We start from the raw sequence: 22,829 nt of genomic DNA on the forward strand, positions 1-22,829 counted from the left end.
GGTCCAGTGCAAATATGATTCAACACATTGTCACCTTAGAGGTTCCATATGTCCAGCCTGGAAACAGGTGTATTTACTGATTTCGGTATCTTCTTGCCGCCACATACAGTGGAGCCCAGTGGTAGACCTGTCACTTGGTGACATCACTGCTTGAGGTGCAGTGACATCATCAGTTCTGGTATAGGCCAGGCTCAGTCTAGAAGAGCCACCATCTTACTATTACCATAAAATATCGTTCAGCTTGTCACGTGAAGCCCTGCAGTACAGTATGTATTCTGCGCAAGTAAAGCATTAAAGTTGTACATTGCCAATACCGATAGACTTATACATGAATAAAGCCAAAATACTTGGAAGTATGTCATATCTTGGTGACATGATTAACATTGCAATTTTTTCATATCTTCCACAGGCCAAAAATAAGAAGCCCGCAAGCTCCTCCAGCGTCACGTGACATTATCAAAAAATTCTCCACCAAACCGAAAAGAAGTTCTGAGCCCGTGAAGGCCGACCACTCCTTAGTGCATGGGAATGTGTAAGTTCCTAAATAGGAAGTAATATATTTTATGTTGTGTTTACTCAGGATTGACTTCAGTTGCCTAAGCTGGTCTGTGCCATTGAGGTATGGACTCCATAAGAAGGATTGACTTCAGTTGCCTAAGCTGGTCTGTGCCATTGAGGTATGGACTCCATAAGAAGGACTGACTTCAGTTGCCTAAGCTGGTCTGTGCCATTGAGGTATGGACTCCATAAGAAGGATTGACTTCAGTTGCCTAAGCTGGTCTGTGCCATTGAGGTATGGACTCCATAAGAAAGATTGACTTCAGTTGCCTAAGCTGGTATTTGCCATTGCGGCATGGACTCCATTGTGTGGTATATGGCACGCTTTACTCCTGTAAGTTGTATTTGTTTTACCATCACATCCCACAGATGATCAAGCAGATTGAGATTTACAAGTCGTTGCCTTGAACATTTTGGCATGTTTCCCAGACCAAACCTCACAGGGTACATTCTTGGTGTGCACAAATGTAAAGTGATCACGGGCGATAGCCATGGCTGAGCTGCAGCTCCATAGCGCCCTGGCACTTTAGAGAAAAAATGCGTCCCAATCCCAGTGTGCCATCACACTCACTTGTAGGACGCAGGCCTACGCAGTCTCTACGCGTCCAACTTCAGGAGCCGCCACACAACTCAGGGGACATCAAGTTCATTTCAACAAACTAATTTACTGGACAGTTCAAATTCATCAGATTATAACATGTGGGATAGGACACAACACTTTTTGTTCATTATTTCCTTAGCTCAATGCATCTTCAGCCCTACCGTCCGTTGCTCCAGGACTATTTCTACAATCACTGGCTCCATCAGCCCCAGGGATTTCTAGGCCAGTCCCGGAGTGCACCCGGGATCAGCCACCTGCTTTTCACCCTCTTCCCCTATGTGCCAGAGGACATGAGCACCCTTTAGCCCCTATGACGGGCCTCGAGCTGATATTGCCGGAATGTCCACATGGGTTTCTAGTACAGCCTCCCACTGCCTCAAACGATAGGTACATGTTGGCCATAGCAGCCCACTGCACACTTGAACTTGACCTTGTTACTGTACTTCCCTATCTGAGTCTCTACCCGGAAGTGCCTGCTTTTTACTAACACTAGCCCCCTCTAACTGTGGTGTTGTCCCAAACATTAACTGTATCTTATCCTATACCATCAGCTAACTACAGTCACTATCCTTTAACAGTACGCGCTAAATCCATTGTCCTTATACTATACTCTAGCAATATTATACTTCACATTATAATATTAACAGTACTTATACCACATCATATCATATTTCACACTAGATGCATAGAAACACATGATACGATTCACAGACCACAATATTGACGAGACTGGTGTCTTCAAGGGCAGCAACACAGCAGCACAGTCCACAACATGATGTTAGGTAGGTCGTATGTGTCCCATCCACATGAAGCCAAGTCCCAAGGGTCCTTACAGAATATTGTCCAGCCACACTGCTTCTGCCATCATGTCTCCTTCCCATAGTCCCATAGTGCCTCCTGGTGGGTCCACCATTGTTGATCAGGACCTTACCTTTGTCCATTTTCAGCTTCCAACACAGTAGCTTCAAGATCTGATCATTCACTTGCTGCCAAATACTGTATATCCGACCACTTGACAGATGCCATTGTCTCAAGATAATCAATGTTATCCGCTTCACATTTGTGGTTTTAATATATTGGCCAATTGATATATATATTCTGTATAAATTATTTCTGTTTTCAAGATCTCTGCTTGCTGTTATCAGTAGGAACCATCATAATTTACTCCTAGGGGATGAAAATTTGTCCAGGTCATGTGATGGGCATATCTCATGACACGATATAGCTCGTTATTAACCCGTTTCCATCGCATAACCAAAACACGAGGAATTAGTGGAGCAAATGTTTTTACTGCTTTTGACCTCCAGCTGCTTGACCTACTGGTTTTGCCACATTACTTGATGTTACGTTGACTGTGCAGAAACAGCTCTAAGCCCATGGGCTTCCAGACATGTTTGTCTGAGAGTCAATGTAATTCGTGCTTGTAGACATATTAACAATGTGAGATTTTACTTTTTATATAGAACGCAGATTGTCCAGATAGAAGACAACTCTATGACACGGTGCTCAAAGAGCTCTATCAACTTCAATGAGAAGATACCACAAAGGCTACCGAGGGCTCGAGTACATTTTGAGGATGAATCAAAAGAAGATGCAGAGTTTCGATACCAGGAAAGATATCTTCTTGAGAAAACAAAGACAGTTAAGATGAGCTCAAATATCTCCCCACATCCTCAAATAAAACTTATGGAAAGGAAAGCTAATACTGAAGCTGACAAAACATCTACTTCACCTTCAAAGGAAGGTGAAATGCCAAAAAGTCAAGATCATCAGACCATGACCCTTCCACATAGACGTCAACCATTTCCACCAAATGTAGCAAAGAAAGTGCTAATTGATATCCCAAGAGGTGGTCTTCCCAGCAGACGCATGCCTCAAATACGGATATCCCCTATAATGAGGGACATCATGAACAAACAGTTGTCTTCTCAAAATGTGACTTCTCTTGATGGAATCACCATGAGATTTACAAACAGCAACAACAAATTGGGGGATCAAGCCAAAAATATTGCAGACATCGAAGAGGATAAAAGAGTCCACCATAGTCTTTCATCTCTGGAAACCCTAGCGAGTGGAAACACAGAAGGTATCAAAAGTACAATATATGGATAGGATCTAGTAGAAAGTACCAAGCAGCCAACACTCTAAAAGTAGTAATTACTTAGTGATGTTCCTCTAATATATATTAGGAGTCATTGCTTAATTAAAAGTAGAGATGAGAGAATCCCAACCTGACCTCCAAACACAGACTTTTCCCAGAGGTCCTTTTATTGTTCGGGTTCGGTGCTGAAGACAGTTTGTTGAAAGGCTGCAGCACAGACATTCAACAGGCTTTTAGGCTGTGTGCACTTCTGGAGCCATCACAGTCATGCCAAGTTAAAAGACTTTTGAGATGTTAGTTGTCTCATTGGTTTTTAAAAACTTCAGGACACCTCTCATTTTATGTAGACTTTATTACTCCTCGTTCTATAAAGAGGTGATAAAGTGATAGCTGGGCCTTGGTTTGATCCTTCACATGGTCAAATTAGCTTGTATTGGGCCAATGTCTTCCATCTGGTTTGCTATGACTGGTCTCAGCAGCTTGCTCACATTTTTACCATCAAAAGTGATTTTGTCCATTTTCTAGAAAGTATGAAGGCACTTCTTAAAAGCTTGAAGCACTTTACAGCAGTCACCACGGAAAGGGTCACAGCATTACAATAGATGGAAAACATGTTCTACCTAGCATGTTTTGTATTTTGTATGATATCTATCTAATAAATCCCTTAACTATTTTTTTTTTTCATATAGGTTCTTCTGAAGTCACGATAATGAAAATGGAATGGGCAGATTCAAGTTCCTCCATCGGCAGTGGAAGTCACTCAAGATCCTCATCTCAAAACCATGATCTCGATCCTGACCATACATCACAGAATAAAGGTATGCAATATGTAGAGGACCCTGTATGATATTCCCTCAAACAGGGCCGGACTGGCCATCTGGCAATTTTGGCAAATGCCAGAAGGGCCTGTCTGGTCGTGGGCTGCCTTGTTGAAATTGTTAACAGAATCGGTGTTCTCAAGACACCCATACTGTTAAGAGTTGTGACGGAACACAAAGTCGCTGACGCCGACACTTACCCCAACAGCCACGGGAATCATTAGAGATATTTGTCTGGTAGTAGATCTTGCTTTTCTCCTTTCAGGATAATATTAGTGATATATCCCATCTGGTGCTTGGGGATGGGGACAGCATGAGCCTATGTGATTTCAAATGCCAGGGCTGAATATCAGTCCCAGTCCGTACCTGGCCTCAAAATTAGAGGGTACAATTACAACCATAAAGTGCTTATCAGGAATAAGGAAGTTCTCTCTCCAACCAGGGTTTCTATGTTTCTTATGAATGTGGTCTTTCAAGACGTATGTACAGATGGAGCATGTCCTGATCCTCCTGACCCCACTGGTTTGGAGAGTCAGACCTGGGTCATTAGGTTGTAGTGTAAAGTGCTGCAGAGCAGTAGTCGTGACCAAGCTGCTGTCTGGTTGTGCGCTGGCAGTTTACAGACAAGGGGTGTCCCATTCTCAGTGTGCTGTAGGGTGTGGGGTGCATCACACTCACTTGTAGGCCGCAGGCCTCCGTTGCCTCCAAGCTTACGGCCTCATGAGGCACCGCACACAATGTATGGGACATCAGGTTTTTTGAAACAGTCAAACTTTTACTAAACAGTGCAAGTTCATCAGGTGGATACAGGTGGGATGGAGCACAGCAATTCAGACTTCCTTACTCCTTAGCACAACTCCTCTTCTGTTCTGCCACACGTTCATTATGGACTACTCCTGAGCCTGCTGACTCCATCAGCCTCAGAGATTCGTTGTCCACTCCGACAGTACACCCTTGACCGCCAACCTGCCCCTCATGTGACTCCTTGTCCACCTACTTCGTGATCTCGGAAGACCAGACCTACTCCATTGAACATGGCCAGAGCCCAAGGCTCCAGATGTTTTGGAATGTCCATCAGGGATCTCCATCTGGCCCATGCTGCCCCTAGCACCCCACCAACCAACCTGAACTTGAACCCACTCCACACTTCACTGGCTGACACTGAACTCCCTCCAACCAGGAAGTGCCCCCTTCTTATCAGCACTGGTGCCCTCCCACTAGGCTAGTCCTAACATTAACCATTTCCTATGTACATGTTAACCTAGCCTATACCCTATGCTGTCCTAAGCTTATCCTTATACTCTATTCACATTTTGCTCTAACACATATAGAACCGCACAACAGTATTCACACAGTGCATCTGTTGTCTTGAGGGGCAGGAATATCAGAAGACTGTCCTATAAAGTCAGTGAACCATACCCTATTAACATATTTTCTTCTCCTTTGCTTGTTTTTGTTCTGCCTTCAGTCGATCATATTATCAAAGCAACATGATTTTGCTTCTGTTTCTAAAGGAGCAGAGATCTCTTTCTACAGTAAAGTGAGGAGGAGCCTTCGTTTGAAAAAGAAGGAACATTCTGAAAGTGGCAGTCGCCACCCAGATTTCATCCTAAAGAATGCGAAGGAACTAGAACAGGACCAGAATTCTTATACATCTACATATATTGACGGGTAAGACCATTGCCCAGTTTACTAAGTCCTAGATTCTTGACCTGTCCTTCGTGTCCCCATGGGGTGCACACTTTGCTTTTAGTGGGTAATTATGATGTCCTACTGTTGTGGTACTAAAATGTGTGGTAGTCATAGGATTGTGGGAACACTGAGAAACATTAACCTAAGACCGAGATTGTACATATACGTCATACTTACCAACTCTCCAAGAATGTTTGAGTGGATTCCATTAAAAAAAAAGTGGAGATCCTCTGACTCCTGGAAGAGTTGGCTAAGTCTTCCCAGAAAGCAGCACCATGTTTTCTGTGGGTAGTTCCATTATGATGTCTCGTCAAACTGATCCATGGAATGAAGACATATATTCAATGAACGTCAAAGATAAATGCCTTCAAAATCCACATTCAGGGCAAGAATGGGGTAAGGAAAGGGCATGGCCTGGTAAAAGACCTCTATATTAATACAGATCCAGGACAAAATCTCAGATCCTAAACAAATCGAGACTCTGGAGGAGCCCCCCAACCAGACCCCCTAAATAAATACATATCCTTAACCTGAATCCCGTAAGCAGATACAGACCACAGAACAGACCTCCAGTGAAACTACCCCCAAAAAATATATATTCTAGACATGACCCCCCAAATAAATACAGACTCAGACCAGAAACCCTAAATCTAGACGCAGACCCCCAAGTAAATGTAGTTCCCAGACCATGCCGTGTAAATACAGACACAGACCGCTAAGTTAATAAGAACACCAGACCAGACCCCCTAAATACAGACACCTGTATTTAGATACCTAAAGAATTACAAACCCCAGTCCAGGCTGCCTAAATATTAACCAAACACCTAAATAAATACAAACAACAGACCAGGCCCCATAAATGCAGACCAAGATTCCTAAATACATACAGACCCCAGACCAAGCCCACCAAGTACAAATCAACATCATTAAAAAAATACATACTCCAGACCAGGATTGGTAAGTACAGATCCAGATCCCAAAGTAAATCCAGACCCCAGACCAGATCCTCTGAATATAGACCCCTTTATTAATACAAAACTTCCTTAGGACTGTCTGATAATCCAGAATATTAGTGAGATCTAGAGATGAAGTATTCGCAGGACTCTGGTCTAGTGGTCAGCAAACATTGTCATCTTTGGGCCAAGCCTACTATTTAGAAGAGGCAATGTAGATGCTGGCAGGTAGAAGGTGGTCCACATCTATGGCCATGGATTATCAATGTGGCTACTGGGCTTAGGGTCCTACGAATTGCTAGTCAGATACCATATATCCCCGGTTAAAGGGATGTTATATAATATTAGCAATTTTCTAGCTGTCTGTCCTCTTGTGATCAGGACTGGATATGACTGCACCCCCTAATTTTTCTCCTCCGATCCTACAGGCTGGTAGTTCACATCGTTCTAGGGCAAGATGAAGGATGTTCTCTGCAGAACACTGCCAAGTGTATTCCATGACCTCACATAAGAGACATTTTTGAGGTTGGATCTTCCTCCCCTCCCTTGATTCCCAGCTTTAAGAGGCTTTAAAAATGAGATTATCTGAAGTTAACCAAATTCTTCCAGAAAGGACTAATAAGCTCAGTATGACGGGTTTAATCAGCTCCGGCAGAAACGCATACATTGTGTCGCTGGCTTTCTGTGTCTTTTTCCGCAGTGGAATATATTCCCATAATATGATTCATGATACAGAGGGATTTGGCTGATCCCCGTACTGTTTCCACACATAAATTCAGCATCACTGATTCCTCTACTGTCGCCTGTATCTTTTGCAGAGGAGTCCGTGGAAAATCTAGTCCTCATGGTGCCACGATTCGCAGACTACCAGACCAGACTGCAGCGAGTAACCTTCTGCCCAGTCGTGCTGCTGGCATAACTAGGACGGTGAAGGACGCTATGGGGGATGTAGAGCCGCGGGGCACGGAGAGGACACATCCAGTAAAGGTGTTGTACATGGGGAGCAGATCACTAAAACCATCCGTACGTTACATGCCTAAAGGCTAACTTTGGTGATATCAACCAATACAGACTGGGTGCTCCCAGGAGTATAGTCCAAAGGCCCAGCCAAATCCGCCAACCATTTAATGTGACTCTCTCTAGCCGACAACGTAGTGGCGTGTAAGTTGCCAGTACCCGAGGCACGGCGATCATTTTGCGCCCCCTAACCCGTGAACTGTAAGCCCTCCCAGGGTCCCCTCCAACAGTGCAATATTGAACTTCATATTCCCCTCCAACATTATGCAGAGTGCAGCATTCAAGATGAGTTTGTGATCAGTTGCTGCACTCTGTATAGTCAGCGACCAAGAAGACAAAACCCACTTCATTATACAGAGCTTTGTAATTTTGGTTGCTGCCTATACAGAGCGCAGTATTGAACTTCATATTCACTGTGCACATTGTGCAGAGCGCAGCATTCAAGAAGAGTTTGTCATCGGTTGCCACACTCTGTATAGGCGGTGACCGAGAAGACAAAACTCACTTAATTATATAGAGACACTTTATTATACAGATCTTTGTAATTTTGGTTGCTGCCTATGTAGAGCGAGTATTGAACTTCATATTTGATAAGCACTTTATGCAGGGCGCAGCATTCGAGATGAGTTCGTCATCGGTTGCTGCACTCTGCATAAGCAACGATTCAGAAGACAAAACTCACTTTATTACTCGCTGTGTTATTTTGGTTGCTGCCTATGCAGAGTGCAGACGTCAATGACAAACTTACCTGCTGCTCTCTGCATAAGCCATTCAAGCACCAGGAAGAAGCAGTGCTTACAGGCACCGATCATTTGACAGTTGCAGCTGAGTGAGCGTAAGGGACATGACTAGCTGATGGTTACTTCTTCATCCTTAAACACCCTAGGCGGGTGTCCCTGGGTGCAGGCACATCTGTTTGGTGGAATTGCTGTCACTCTCAGACTGAATGCTGCCATATCTTGGAGCAAGTTGGGACCTTTGTTGTCATGAAGAATGAGCCAGACGTTATTAATAAAATAAACTGTTGATTACTTGGTCCTGAAGCTTTGTACAATAGGTAACAGGTAAAACACTTGAATTTTTCATCTGCATTATGATAGCGGTAAACATTTCAGTTGCAGATGGCGGCACGTAACTTGTTAAGATCGTTACTGCAGAGCAAAAGGACCTCAATCTTCCCAGTACGGGGTCACACAGGTCAATGTATTTCGCTGTTACCTCTGCACCCAGCACTACAGGATGTGGACTATATAAGGGCGCTCTTCCAGCAGCAATACATTATGGATGTGTCCCAGCCTGGCTGATCCATAGTCCTTCACAAAGACCTCCAGGTCTGGCTAACACCAATATTCGTGCTTGAAAGCCTATTTCTGTATATGCCCCAACTTGCCTTCTAGATGGGAACTGCTATCGATGTTGCTTGATAATGAAGGACCTCACTACCTTCTTTTGCGCTTGCTCTGCTCTGCACACCTAATATGGCTGACAATGCTGAGAATAGGCTCACTGACAAAACAGGAACTAACTCCTAGTGCCCACTTACTCCTCTCTAAACCATGGGCCGGCCTTACAATTAACCCTATCAAACCATGTACACAGGAAAACCGCAGCGTACATGAGGATGAATGACTAGTGTTGAACGATACCTTCCGATATCCAGAAGTATCGGAATGGATCGGCCGATATCCCAAAAATATCGGATATCGCCGATACCGATACCCGATACCAATGCAAGTCAATGGGACACAAATATCAGAATGTAAATAAGCCCTTTCTGTCCTTCTACATCCTGTTCCGGAGGGGGGAAGAGTGTGGGCGGTGCGTGGGCGGACACTGTGCGTGTCTGTGTGTGCGGGCGGGGTCTGTGCGGGCCTTCCGGGGATCTGTACGGGCATCTCGGGGGTCTGTGCGTGCCTGCTGGGGGTTTGTGCATGCCTGCCGGGGGTCTGTGCGGGCCTGCCGGGGGTCTGTGCGGGCCTGCCGGGGCTCTGTGCGGCGTGCCGGGGCTCTGTGCGGCGTGCGGGGCTCTGTGCGGCGTGCGGGGCTCTGTGCGGCTTGCGGGGCTCTGTGCGTGTGTGCCGGGGCTCTGTGCGGCGTACGGGGCTCTGTGCGGCGTGCCGGGGCTCTGTGCTGCGTGCGGGGCTCTGTTCGGCTTGCTGGGGCTCTGTGTGGCGTGCCGGGGCTCTGTTCCGGGGTTCTGTGCGGCGTGCAGGGCTCTGTGCGGCGTGCGAGGCTCTGTGCGGCGTGCCGGGGCTTTGTGCGGCGTGCAGGGCTCTGTGTGGCATGCGGGGCTCTGTGCGTGTGTGCTGGGGCTCTATGCGGCATGCGGGACTCTGTGCGTGTGTGCCGGGGCTCTGTGCGGTGTGTCGGGGCTCTGTGCAGTGTGCGGGGCTCTGTGCGGCGTGCCGGGGCTCTGTGCTGCGTGCGGGGCTCTGTGCGGCATGCCGGGGCTCTGTGCGGCGTGCCGGGGCTCTGTGCAGCATGCGGGGCTCTGTGTGGCGTGCCGGGGCTCTGTTCCGGGGCTCTGTGCGGCGTGCGGGGCTCTGTGCGGCGTGCGAGGCTCTGTGCGGTGTGCGGGGCTCTGTGTGGCGTGCGGGGCTCTGTGCGGCGTGCGGGGCTCTGTGCGGCATGCCGGGGCTCTGTGCGGCGTGCCGGGGCTCTGTGCAGCATGCCGGGGCTCTGTGTGGCATGCCAGGGCTCTGTTCCAGGGCTCTGTGCGGCGTGCGGGGCTCTGTGCGGCGTGCGAGGCTCTGTGCGGTGTGCCGGGGCTCTGTGCAGTGTGCGGGGCTCTGTGCGGCGTGCGAGGCTCTGTGCGGCGTGCCGGGGCTCTGTGCGGCGTGCCGGGGCTCTGTGCGGCGTGCCGGGGCTCTGTGTGGTGTGTGGGGCTCTGTGTGGCGTGCCGGGGCTCTGTGCGGCGTGCAGGGCTCTGTGCAGCGTGCCGGGGCTCTGTGCGGCGTGCGGGGCTCTGTGCGGCATACCGGGGCTCTGTGCGGCGTGTCGGGGCTCTGTGCAGCATGTGGGGCTCTGTGTGGCGTGCCTGGGCTCTTTTCCGGGGCTCTGTGCGGCGTGCGGGGCTCTGTGCGGCGTGCGAGGCTCTGTGCGGCATGCCGGGGCTCTGTGCGGCGTGTCGGGGCTCTGTGCAGCATGCGGGGCTCTGTGTGGCGTGCCTGGGCTCTTTTCCGGGGCTCTGTGCGGCGTGCGGGGCTCTGTGCGGCGTGCGAGGCTCTGTGCGGCGTGCCGGGGCTCTGTGCGGCGTGCGGGGCTCTGTGTGGCGTGAGGGGCTCTGTGCGGCGTGACGGGGCTCTGTGCGGCGTGCGGGGCTCTGTGTGGCGTGCGGGGCTCTGTGCGGCATGTCGGGGCTCTGTGCGGCGTGCCGGGGCTCTGTGCAGCGTGCGGGGCTCTGTGTGGCGTGCCGGGGCTCTGTGCGGCGTGCGGGGCTCTGTGCGGCGTGCGGGGCTCTGCACGCCGCACAGAGCCCCGGCACACACGCACAGAGCCCCGGCTGGCACGCCCAGAGCCCCGCACGCCGCACAGAGCCCCGGCACGCCGCACAGAGCCCCGGCACACACGCACAGAGCCCCGGCACACACACACAGAGCCCTGGCACGCCGCACAGAGCCCCGGCACACACGCACAGAGCCCCGGCAGGCACGCACAGAGCCCCGCACGCCGCACAGAGCCCCGGCACGCCGCACAGAGCCCCGGCACACACGCACAGAGCCCCGGCACACATGCACAGAGCCCCGGCAAGCCCGCACAGAGCCCCGGCAGGCCCGCACAGTGCCCCGACACACACGCACAGAGCCCCGTCAGGCACGCACAGACCCCCCCCCACGGTCACGCACAGACTTCGCCTGCACACACACACACGCAGTCTCCGCCCACGCACCGCACACACTCCATTATAGTGCATCATTGCACTATAGGAACTTCCGATTCCGGTATCCGATATCGCAAAAGTATCGGAACTCGGTATCGGAATTCTGATACAGCGAATATCGGCCAGTACCCGATATTTACAGTATCGGAGTGCTCAACACTATGAACCACACAATAATATACGGGTCATGCAATAAAATACATTAGGGCTCTTCGGAGAGGGTGTTTAACATCTTCTCTACCTTCACATAGGGGTCAGGTGATATTTTGCACCCCCATAGACTTTGGGCTCGAGATAATCACATCTGTGGGGTCCTCAATCCTATGCTTCAAGGCAGAAGGAGTTGTTCACAACAGTAGATTTGGAGAAGATCACGGAGGGTAGAGGACAGATTTATGGGCTCCTTTACCCTTTCCGTTAACAGATGTTGGTCCATAGCAATCACTAAAATGGAGATACCCGCTGTTGCATATCATCAAACCATCTCCCATGTCATGAGGGCAATGTATCTGTTGTCACCCTCTCCGGTCCTTGTAGGATAGATGGGTAACTTGGCCATCCATTCAGTTGTTTTTTTATTTTAGGACCACCATGAACCCATTTGTAAAATAAAATATATTGGACATTCTTTAGGGTTCCATACACATTAGAATAAAGTTGGCCAAAGCTGCTTATTTTGGCAGGACCAGCTAACCTTCTACTTGTATGTGTAGGGGGCCTTTTGGCTCCACCCAACAGATCATATCAGAGGAGAGAGGGATCGGGCATGTTGGATTACAATACCCTTTTTTTCCTTGGGAGATAAACTACCCTGAGGGGTATCTGAAAAAAGGCTTACTCCCCTCTTCCCATTGAAAATATTTGCACCCTCAGCAGATCAAAGTGTGGGATCAGGAGAGATAGCAGATGGCCTCAGAAACATTTATCCAAACCCTATCTGAGGGTTTCCATTTGGAACATCTTTTCATGCTGTTGCTACTGAGAATATATGAATAAACTGACAACTGGGAGGCTACAATTCACATTTTGAATAGGGCGTGTCTTGTGCTGTCCAATCACTGCTGACAGTGAAAGATTGTTTGGGGACACATCCAGTTGACAAGGAGAATGGCGACGCCCAGTTGTCAATTTATTTATACTTTTCCAGGAGGAGTAACAGAATCCTTTTTAAAAATGAAAGGAAAAGTTGGATTTATTATAAATTTGATTAAGTTTTTACTATTCAGGTGCCATACTCACCCATGAGAATGATGCAGTCATTGCTGAAGAGAGGACGAGCTAAGGATTATATGGTCCGTGTACCATCTCCACCCCCACAAGAAACCAGGTAACTGCATTAACTTAAAAAGTCTGCATTGAGCTCTGGCCATGCTACAGTAAAGTTTATTTCTGAAACAGCATCACTCTTGTCCATAAACTATGTCTGGTATTGCAGTTTAGCCACATTAACTTACTGAGCTGCATTACTAGACACAGCCTATAGGGCGGTGCTGTTTCTGAAGGTGCCCTTGTAAATGTGACATCAGAATAAACACCTTGTTGTCTTAGGCCTCCATCCTCTAATGTACATTCTGGTAGATATGGAAAACAGCAGATCCCTGACCAAGCATCTGGAAGACTACTGGCCATACAATCTGACTCCAGCCGTCTGGTGGAACTTGAACGTCCAAAAATGGGTTTCAATGGATTGTATCTGACTAAGAAGAACCAAAATGGATACTCAGGTCAGTGCATGCTCAAATCTTTTCCTCATTCTGGATCCATCATCAGAACTAGATCCATTAATAGTCCATCACAGTTTAGATACCTGAATAGTGATGAAATTAAACTCATCTATAAAGAGATTTGTGATAGGTGGCCTAGCTAGGAAGATGAGGATATATTGGACTACTAATGGAATCGACATTGGTGAAACCAGGGAGCGAGGTGTCAGCCATTGTTCGTCCTACTTTCTTAACCCACAGCAGAGTCTTCTAGCACAGGACATTTCTCCGTTAGCAAGGCCAGAAGGGCAGAATACACCTTGTCAAGGTAACAATTCTAGAATTCTCAATTGTAGTCAGATGGGTCGGGGTCTGGACAGGCAGAGTTGTTTCACAACAGAAGATGTGCAGAAGGTCAGGGCAGGCGGAGGACAGGTAGATGTTATTAGGAAACAAGCTGGGTCAATGCCAAACAGTACAAAATAAACAATAATAAACCAAATGGATCGTATTGTGCAAAGTGGTCCTAAATAAGCTAATATTGGGAATAACTCCTACCTACTCCAGGGGAACCTTGGTGTGGGAGCAATTTTACATTCCATTATTTGTGGCCTGCACTATGTTCTGTTCTGTTGCTTGTAAATAGTCATGAACATCCAACACTTCAAGGGTTAATAATATCATTCATCAGCAAAAGTGGAAATAATGAATGTTACCCCTTGTCATCAAAGTTGACTACTGAGTTTGCTACCCTCAAATTCACTGGGGTCAGGCAAGTGTTGCTCTTTTATAGCAGTAGACATGAAGAAGGTCAGGACAGACAGAGGACAGAAAGATGTGGTGAAGGAACAAGCCAAACAACACAGAATAAACAATTAATAATCAAATGGACCTTATTGTTCAGACTAAGAGTAAAGTGGCCCCACATTTACTAATATTGGACGGAACCCCTACTTCTGCCCCAGGGGACCTTGGTGTGGGGGGCAATTAATGCATTCCATTAGCATGCATTAGCTAGCATTAGGTTTTATGCTGCTGCCTCCAAATAGTCATATACCTCCAGCACTTCAAGGGTTAACTAGATTATTTCAGTCATCGGCACAAGATTAACACAAGCATGCTGCCCGGTACCCTTTGTCATCTGTCTGGACTACTTAGTTTGCCACTCCAGAAGAAGTCTCTGTTATCGACAGGTGGAGTTGTAGAAGGGCAGGATACACCATTTCAGGGTACAAAAGCAACAAGTGTCAAATATGGTCAGACTGACTGGGGTCAGGGCAGGCAGAGTTTTTTTACAGCGGTAGACGTGAAGGTCACAGTAGGCAGAGGATGAAGAGATGTAGTAAAAGAACAATGAAAAAAAAACAATTAAGAAACCAAATAGATCTTATGTCATGCTATGACTGTCTTCTGTGAGGAAGGGGGGCGTCAAACTGTCCCTGGAACTGGGACCCTAACTATCCCTGTCCCAAGTGTAGGCTTGAAGGTAGAGAGACCTGAGTCTCCAACCTTACTGTACTCATGTTAAACCCTGATCTGTCCCCTTCCTCACCCCATGAGGCATGGGACAGAAATGTAATGTAAACCAGACGCAAAGACAAAACATGAATAACAGAAAACCTTTATCATACAAAAGCACTAACCAACAATAGGGAGGGAGGATAGGGACAGGGAGGAATAAACTAAAGGTACCTTCACACATAACGATATTGTTAACGATATCGTTGCTATTTGTGACGTAGCAACGATATCGTTAATTAAATCGTTATGTGTGACAGCGACCAACGATCAGGCCCCTGCTGGGAGATCGTTGGTCGCTGAATAAAGTCCAGAACTTTATTTTGTCGCTGGACTCCCTGCTGACATCGCTGGATCGGCGTGTGTGACACCGATCCAGCGATGTCTTCACTGGTAACCAGGGTAAACATCGGGTAACTAAGCGCAGGGCCGCGCTTAGTAACCCGATGTTTACCCTGGTTACCATGCTAAAAGTAAAAAAAAACAAACACTAGATACTTACCTACAGCTGTCTGTCCTCCAGCGCTGCGCTCTGCACTCCTCCTGTACTGGCTGTGAGCCGGAAAGCAGAGCGGTCACCGCTCTGCTTTCCGGCTCCCAGACAGTACAGGAGGAGAGCAGAGAAGCAGAGCGCAGCGCTGGAGGACAGACGGCTGTAGGTAAGTATGTAGTGTTTGTTTTTTTTTACTTTTAGCATGGTAACCAGGGTAAACATCGGGTTACTAAGCGCGGCCCTGCGCTTAGTTACCCGATGTTTACCCTGGTTACCGGCACCGTTGGTCGCTGGAGAGCGGTCTGTGTGACAGCTCTCCAGCAACCAAACAGCGACGCTGCAGCGATTCGGATCGTTGTCGGTATCGCTGCAGCGTCGCTAAATGTGAAGGGGCCTTTAATGGAAACAGGAACCAGAAGATAAACACACACATACTACAGAAAACCACAGAACTCTACACCAGCCACTTAGCTTTAGCTCACAGCACAGGAAGACAAATCTTTCACCGGCAGGTAGAAGAAGGTTTTACCAGTTTATATATGAAGATGTAATGACCAGATCAGAAGCAGCTGAAATGGAGGCCTGTTATGACCTGGTGGTTAGGAGCACCCGGAACGACCTGATGGTTAAACTCACACAGGACAAGCTCTGGGAAGTGGGAGCTCTGCCGACCGCAACCCCTAATCCTATCACACAACTAGAAATAGCCGTGGAGCGTACCTAACACGACCTAGACGCCTCTTCACAGCCTAAGAGCTAACTAGCCCTAAAGATAGAAAATAAAGCCTACCTTGCCTCAGAGAAATTCCCCAAAGGAAAAGGCAGCCCCCCACATATATTGACAGTGAGATAAGATGAAAGTCACAAACACAGAAATGAAACAGGTATTAGCAAAGGGAGGCCAGACTTACTAAACAGACTGAGGATAGGAAAGGTATCTTTGCGGTCAGCACAAAACCCTACAAAAAGACCACGCAGAGTGTGCAAAAAGACCTCCGCACCGACTCACGGTGTGGAGGTGCCACTCTGCATCCCAGAGCTTCCAGCTAGCAGGGCAAGATCATGATAGCCAGCTGGACAAGGAAACAATGAACAAATAAATAACTAGCAGGGACTTAGCTTCTGCTGGAGTAGACAGGTCACCAGAAAGATCCAAGAGCGAACTGAACCAGTACAAGAACATTGACAGCTGGCATGGAGTAACGATCTGAGTGGAGTTAAATAGAACAGCCAGCCAAAGAATAAACTACGTCACCTGTGGAAGGAACCTCAGAAGCAGCAGCTCCACTCACAGCCACCAGAGGGAGTCCATGGACAGAACTCGCCGAAGTACCATTCATGACCACAGGAGGGAGTTCGATAACAGAATTCACAACAGTACCCCCCCTTAAGGAGGGGTCACCGAACCCTCACTAGAGCCCCCAGGCCGATCAGGATGAGCCAAATGAAAGGCACAAACTAGATCGGCAGCATGAACATCAGAGGCAAAAACCCAGGAATTATCTTCCTGACCATAACCCTTCCACTTGACCAGGTACTGGAGTTTCCGTCTCGAAATATGAGAATCCAAAATCTTCTCCACCACATACTCCAACTCCCCCTCGACCAACACCGGGGCAGGAGGATCAACGGAGGGAACCATAGGCGCCACGTATCTCCGCAATAACGACCTATGGAACACATTATGGATGGCAAAAGAAGCTGGAAGGGCCAAACAAAATGACACAGGATTGAGAACTTCAGAAATCTTATACGGACCAATGAAACGAGGCTTAAACTTAGGAGTGGAAACCTTCATAGGAACATGACGAGATAACAACCAAACCAAATCCCCAACACGAAGTCGGGGACCCACACAGCGCCGGCGGTTAGCGAAACGTTGAGCCTTCTCCTGGGACAATGTCAAATTGTCCACCACATGAGTCCAAATCTGCTGCAACCTGTCCACCACCGTATCCACACCAGGACAGTCCGAAGGCTCAACCTGCCCTGAAGAGAAACGAGGATGGAAACCAGAATTACAGAAAAAAGGCGAAACCAAAGTAGCCGAACTGGCCCGATTATTAAGGGCGAACTCAGCCAAAGGCAAGAAGGACACCCAATCATCCTGATCAGCAGAAACAAAGCATCTCAGATATGTTTCCAAAGTCTGATTAGTTCGTTCGGTTTGGCCATTTGTCTGAGAATGGAAAGCCGAAGAAAAAGACAAATCAATGCCCATCTTAGCACAAAAGGACCGCCAAAACCTCGAAGCAAACTGGGAACCTCTGTCCGAGACTATGTTCTCCGGAATGCCATGCAAACGAACCACATGCTGGAAAAACAATGGCACCAAATCAGAGGAGGAAGGCAATTTAGACAAGGGTACCAAATGGACCATCTTAGAGAAGCGATCACAAACCACCCAAATGACCGACATCCTTTGAGAGACAGGGAGATCTGAAATAAAATCCATGGAAATATGCGTCCAGGGCCTCTTCGGGACCGGCAAGGGCAAAAGCAACCCACTGGCACGAGAACAGCAGGGCTTAGCCCTAGCACAAATCCCACAGGACTGCACAAAAGAACGCACATCCCGCGACAAAGAAGGCCACCAAAAGGATCTAGCCACCAAATCTCTGGTACCAAAGATTCCAGGATGACCCGCCAACACCGAACAATGAACCTCAGAGATAACTCTACTAGTCCATCTATCAGGGACAAACAGTTTCTCCGCTGGACAACGGTCAGGTCTATCAGCCTGAAACTTCTGCAGCACGCGCCGCAAATCAGGGGAGATGGCAGACAAAATTACCCCCTCTTTGAGAATACCCGCCAGCTCAGGAACACCCGGAGAGTCAGGCACAAAACTCCTTGACAGGGCATCAGCCTTCACATTCTTAGAGCCCGGAAGGTACGAAACCACAAAATCAAAACGGGAGAAAAACAGCGACCATCGAGCCTGTCTAGGATTCAACCGTTTGGCAGACTCGAGATAAGTCAAATTCTTGTGATCCGTCAAGACCACCACGCGATGCTTGGCTCCTTCAAGCCAATGTCGCCACTCCTCAAATGCCCACTTCATGGCCAACAACTCTCGATTGCCAACATCATAATTGCGCTCAGCAGGCGAGAATTTTCTAGAAAAGAAGGCACATGGTTTCATCACCGAGCCATCAGAACTTCTTTGCGACAAAACAGCCCCTGCTCCAATCTCAGAAGCATCAACCTCGACCTGAAACGGGAGCGAAACATCTGGCTGGCGCAACACAGGGGCAGAATAAAAACGACGCTTCAACTCCTGAAAAGCCTCTACAGCCGCAGAGGACCAATTGACCACATCAGCACCTTTCTTGGTCAAATCAGTCAACAGTTTAGCAAGACTAGAAAAATTAGCGATGAAGCGACGGTAAAAATTAGCAAAGCCCAGGAACTTCTGCAGGCTTTTCACAGATGTCGGCTGAGTCCAATCATAAATGGCCTGAACTTTAACAGGGTCCATCTCGATAGTAGAAGGGGAAAAAATTAAACCCAAAAATGAAACCTTCTGAACCCCAAAGAGACATTTCGACCCCTTCACAAACAAAGAATTCGCACCTGGACCTGGAACACCAGTCTGACCTGCTTCACATGAGACTCCCAATCATCCGAAAAGACCAAAATATCATCCAAATATACAATCATGAATCTATCCAGGTACTCTCGGAAGATGTCATGCATAAAGGACTGAAACACAGATGGAGCATTAGAAAGCCCGAATGGCATAACCAGGTACTCAAAATGGCCCTCGGGCGTATTAAATGCTGTTTTCCATTCATCGCCCTGTTTAATTCGCACAAGATTATACGCCCCTCGAAGATCTATCTTGGTGAACCAACTAGCCCCCTTAATCCGAGCAAACAAATCAGACAGCAGCGGCAAAAGGTACTGAAATTTGACTGTGATCTTATTAAGAAGGCGGTAATCAATACAAGGTCTCAAAGAGCCATCCTTCTTGGCCACAAAAAAGAACCCTGCTCCCAACGGTGATGACGACGGGCGAATATGACCTTTCTCCATAGCAGCGTGCTCTGGCACAGATAAATTAAACAGTCGGCCCTTAGGAAACTTACTACCAGGAATCAAATTAATAGCACAATCGCAATCCCTATGAGGAGGTAGGGCACCGGATTTGGGCTCCTCAAATACATCCCGGTAATCCGACAAAAACTCAGGGACTTCAGAAGGAGTGGAAGGCGAAATTGACAGCAATGGAACATCACCATGTACCCCCTGACAACCCCAGCCGGACACAGACATAGATTTCCAATCCAATACTGGATTATGGACCTGTAGCCATGGCAACCCCAAAGCGACCACATCATGCAGATTATGCAACACCAAAAAGCGAATATCCTCCTGATGTGCAGGAGCCATGCACATGGTCAATTGAGTCCAGTACTGAGGCTTATTCTTGGCCAAAGGCGTAGCATCAATTCCTCTCAATGGAATAGGACACTGCAAGGGCTCCAAGAAAAAACCACAGCGCCTGGCAAACTCCAAGTCCATCAAATTCAGGGCAGCGCCTGAATCCACAAATGCCATAACAGAACAGGACGACAGAATGCAAATCAGAGTAACGGACAAAAGAAATTTAGACTGTACTGTTGTGAATTCTGTTGTCGGGCTCCTTCCTGTGGTCATGAATGGTACTTCGGCTGGTTCTGTCCATAGACTTCCTCTGGTGGGTGTTTCTGAGTTTCCTTCCACAGGTGACGAGGTTAATTCGTTAGCAGGCTGCTCTATTTAACTCCACTTAGATCTTTGCTCCATGCCACCTGTCAATGTTCCAGTATTGGTCTAGTTCACTCCTGGATCGTTCCTGTGACCTGTCTTCCCAGCAGAAGCTAAGTTCCAGCTTGTATTTCTTTGGTTTGCTATTTTTCTGTCCAGCTTGCTATTTTTATTGTTGTCTTGCTTGCTGGAAGCTCTGGGACGCAGAGGGAGCGCCTCCACACCGTGAGTCGGTGCGGAGGGTCTTTTTGCGCCCTCTGCGTGGTCTTTTTGTAGGTTTTTGTGCTGACCGCAAAGTAACCTTTCCTATCCTCGGTCTGTTCAGTAAGTCGGGCCTCACTTTGCTAAATCTATTTCATCTCTGTGTTTGTATTTTCATCTTTACTCACAGTCATTATATGTGGGGGCTGCCTTTTCCTTTGGGGATTTTCTCTGAGGCAAGGTAGGCTTTATTTTTCTTTCTTCAGGGCTAGCTAGTTCCTTAGGCTGTGCCGAGTTGCATAGGGAGCGTTAGGCGCAATCCACGGCTATTTCTAGTGTGCTTGATAGGATTAGGGATTGCGGTCAGCAGAGTTCCCACATCCCAGAGCTCGTCCTTTATTATCAGTAACTATCAGGTCATTCCGTGTGCTCTTAACCACAAGGTCCATTATTGTCCTGACCACCAGGTCATAACACTGTACCGTACTAATGGTGGCAGACCTAGCGAACCGCTTAGTGCGCTCAGGACAATCGGAGATAGCATGAGTGGAATCACCACAGTAAAAACACAGCCCATTCCAACGTCTGTGTTCTTGCCATTCAGCTCTAGTCAAAGTCCTATCACACTGCATAGGCTCAGGCCTATGCTCAGAGAATACCGCCAAATGGTGCACAGCTTTGCGCTCACGCAAGCGCCGATCGATCTGAATGGCCAAGGACATAGACTCATTCAGACCAGCAGGCGTGGGAAATCCCACCATGACATCCTTAAGGGCTTCAGAAAGACCCTTTCTGAAAATTGCCGCCAGGGCACACTCATTCCACCTAGTAAGCACAGACCACTTTCTAAACTTCTGACAGTACACCTCCGCTTCATCCTGACCCTGACACAAAGCCAGCAAGATTTTCTCTGCCTGATCCACTGAATTTGGTTCATAATAAAGCAATCCAAGCGCCAGAAAAAAATGCATCAACATCACGCAATGCAGGATCCTCTGGCGCAAGGGAAAATGCCCAGTCTTGATGGTCACCACGCAACAAAGAAATAATGATTTTTACTTGTTGAACGGGGTCACCAGAGGAGCGGGGTTTCAAAGCTAGAAACAGTTTACAATTATTTTTGAAATTCAGGAACTTAGATCTATCCCCAGAAAACAAATCAGGAATTGGAATTCTAGGCTCTAACATCGGATTCTGAACCACAAAATCTTGAATGTTTTGTACCTTTGCAGTGAGATGATCCACACAAGAGGACAGACCTTGAATGTCCATATCTACACCTGTGTCCTGAACCACCCAGAGGCTTAGGGGAAAAGAAAGACAAAAAACACTGCAGAGAAAAAAAAATGGTCTCAGAACTTCTCTTATCCCTCTATTGAGATGCATTAATACTTTGGGCCAGCTGTACTGTTATGACCTGGTGGTTAGGAGCACCCGGAACGACCTGATGGTTAAACTCACACAGGACAAGCTCTGGGAAGTGGGAGCTCTGCCGACCGCAACCCCTAATCCTATCACACAACTAGAAATAGCCGTGGAGCGTACTGTTGTGAATTCTGTGGCTGAATTCACTCCTGTGGTCACAAGTGGTACTGCAGCTTCTGAGCTTCCTCCCTCAGGTGTTCTGGTGAGCTCGTTAACTGCTTCATTACTTAACTCCGCCTGATTCTGCTATCCTTGCTCCTTGTCAATGTTTCAGTGTTGGATCTGAGCTTCTCCTGATTGTTCCTGTGACCTGCTGCTCTGTATAGCTAAGTGCTTTTTGGTTTTTTTTTGTTGCTTTTTTTCTGTCCAGCTTGTCTTTTGTTTTGCTGGAAGCTCTGAGACGCAAAGGGTGTACCGCCGTGCCGTTAGTTCGGCACGGTGGGTTTTTTTTGCCCCCTTTGCGTGGTTTTGCTTTAGGGTTTTTTGTAGACTGCAAAGTTCGCTTTACTGTCCTCGCTCTGTCCTAGAATATCGGGCCCCACTTTGCTGAATCTATTTCATCCCTACGTTTTGTCTTTTCATCTTACTCACAGTCATTATATGTGGGGGGCTGCCTTTTCCTTTGGGGAATTTCTCTGGGGCAAGTCAGGCCTATTTTTCTATCTTCAGGCTAGCTAGTTTCTTAGGCTGTGCCGAGTTGCCTAGGTAGTTGTTAGGCGCAATCCACAGCCGCTTTTAGTTGTGTTTAGGATAGGATCAGGTGTGCAGTCTACAGAGTTTCCACGTCTCAGAGCTCGTTCTTGTATTTTTGGGTATTTGTCAGATCACTGTGTGCGCTCTGATCGCTAAGCACACTGTGTTTCTGGATTGCCTTCATAACACCTGTCATTAGCAGACATAACAGCGTACCTAACACGACCTAACAGGCCCGTGTTAGGCCCGTGTATCTGACCACCACAGAAAGGTTGTTAACCTTTTCAGCTCCAGAAGAAAACAAATCCATTTAATATGGGACACAAATCACACCATCTCTAAAGAAGACCTTTGATTCAATACCCGACGTAACCGTCTAACTCCAGGTCCTCCAGGGGCCACAAAACCCTTGGGACCTGGATTA

At 47.7% G+C, this 22,829-nt stretch overlaps 1 protein-coding gene across 1 annotated transcript in view; it reads left to right on the forward strand.

Annotated features, from left to right (window-relative positions):
- Window positions 1-3,959: 3,959 nt before the first annotated feature.
- LOC138662468 (uncharacterized) overlaps window positions 3,960-22,829 on the forward strand; it is a 91,350-nt gene continuing 72,480 nt past the window's right edge. Inside the window, exons 1-5 of the mRNA XM_069748145.1 lie at window positions 3,960-4,078; window positions 5,593-5,749; window positions 7,542-7,710; window positions 12,847-12,947; window positions 13,169-13,344. Of these exons, the coding sequence (XP_069604246.1) occupies window positions 3,970-4,078; window positions 5,593-5,749; window positions 7,542-7,710; window positions 12,847-12,947; window positions 13,169-13,344 (712 nt within the window). The 5' untranslated portion in view covers window positions 3,960-3,969. The remainder of the gene's footprint in view (window positions 4,079-5,592; window positions 5,750-7,541; window positions 7,711-12,846; window positions 12,948-13,168; window positions 13,345-22,829) is intronic.

This window comes from Ranitomeya imitator, chromosome 2, assembly GCF_032444005.1.
Source record: "Ranitomeya imitator isolate aRanImi1 chromosome 2, aRanImi1.pri, whole genome shotgun sequence".
NCBI lineage: Eukaryota > Metazoa > Chordata > Amphibia > Anura > Dendrobatidae > Ranitomeya > Ranitomeya imitator.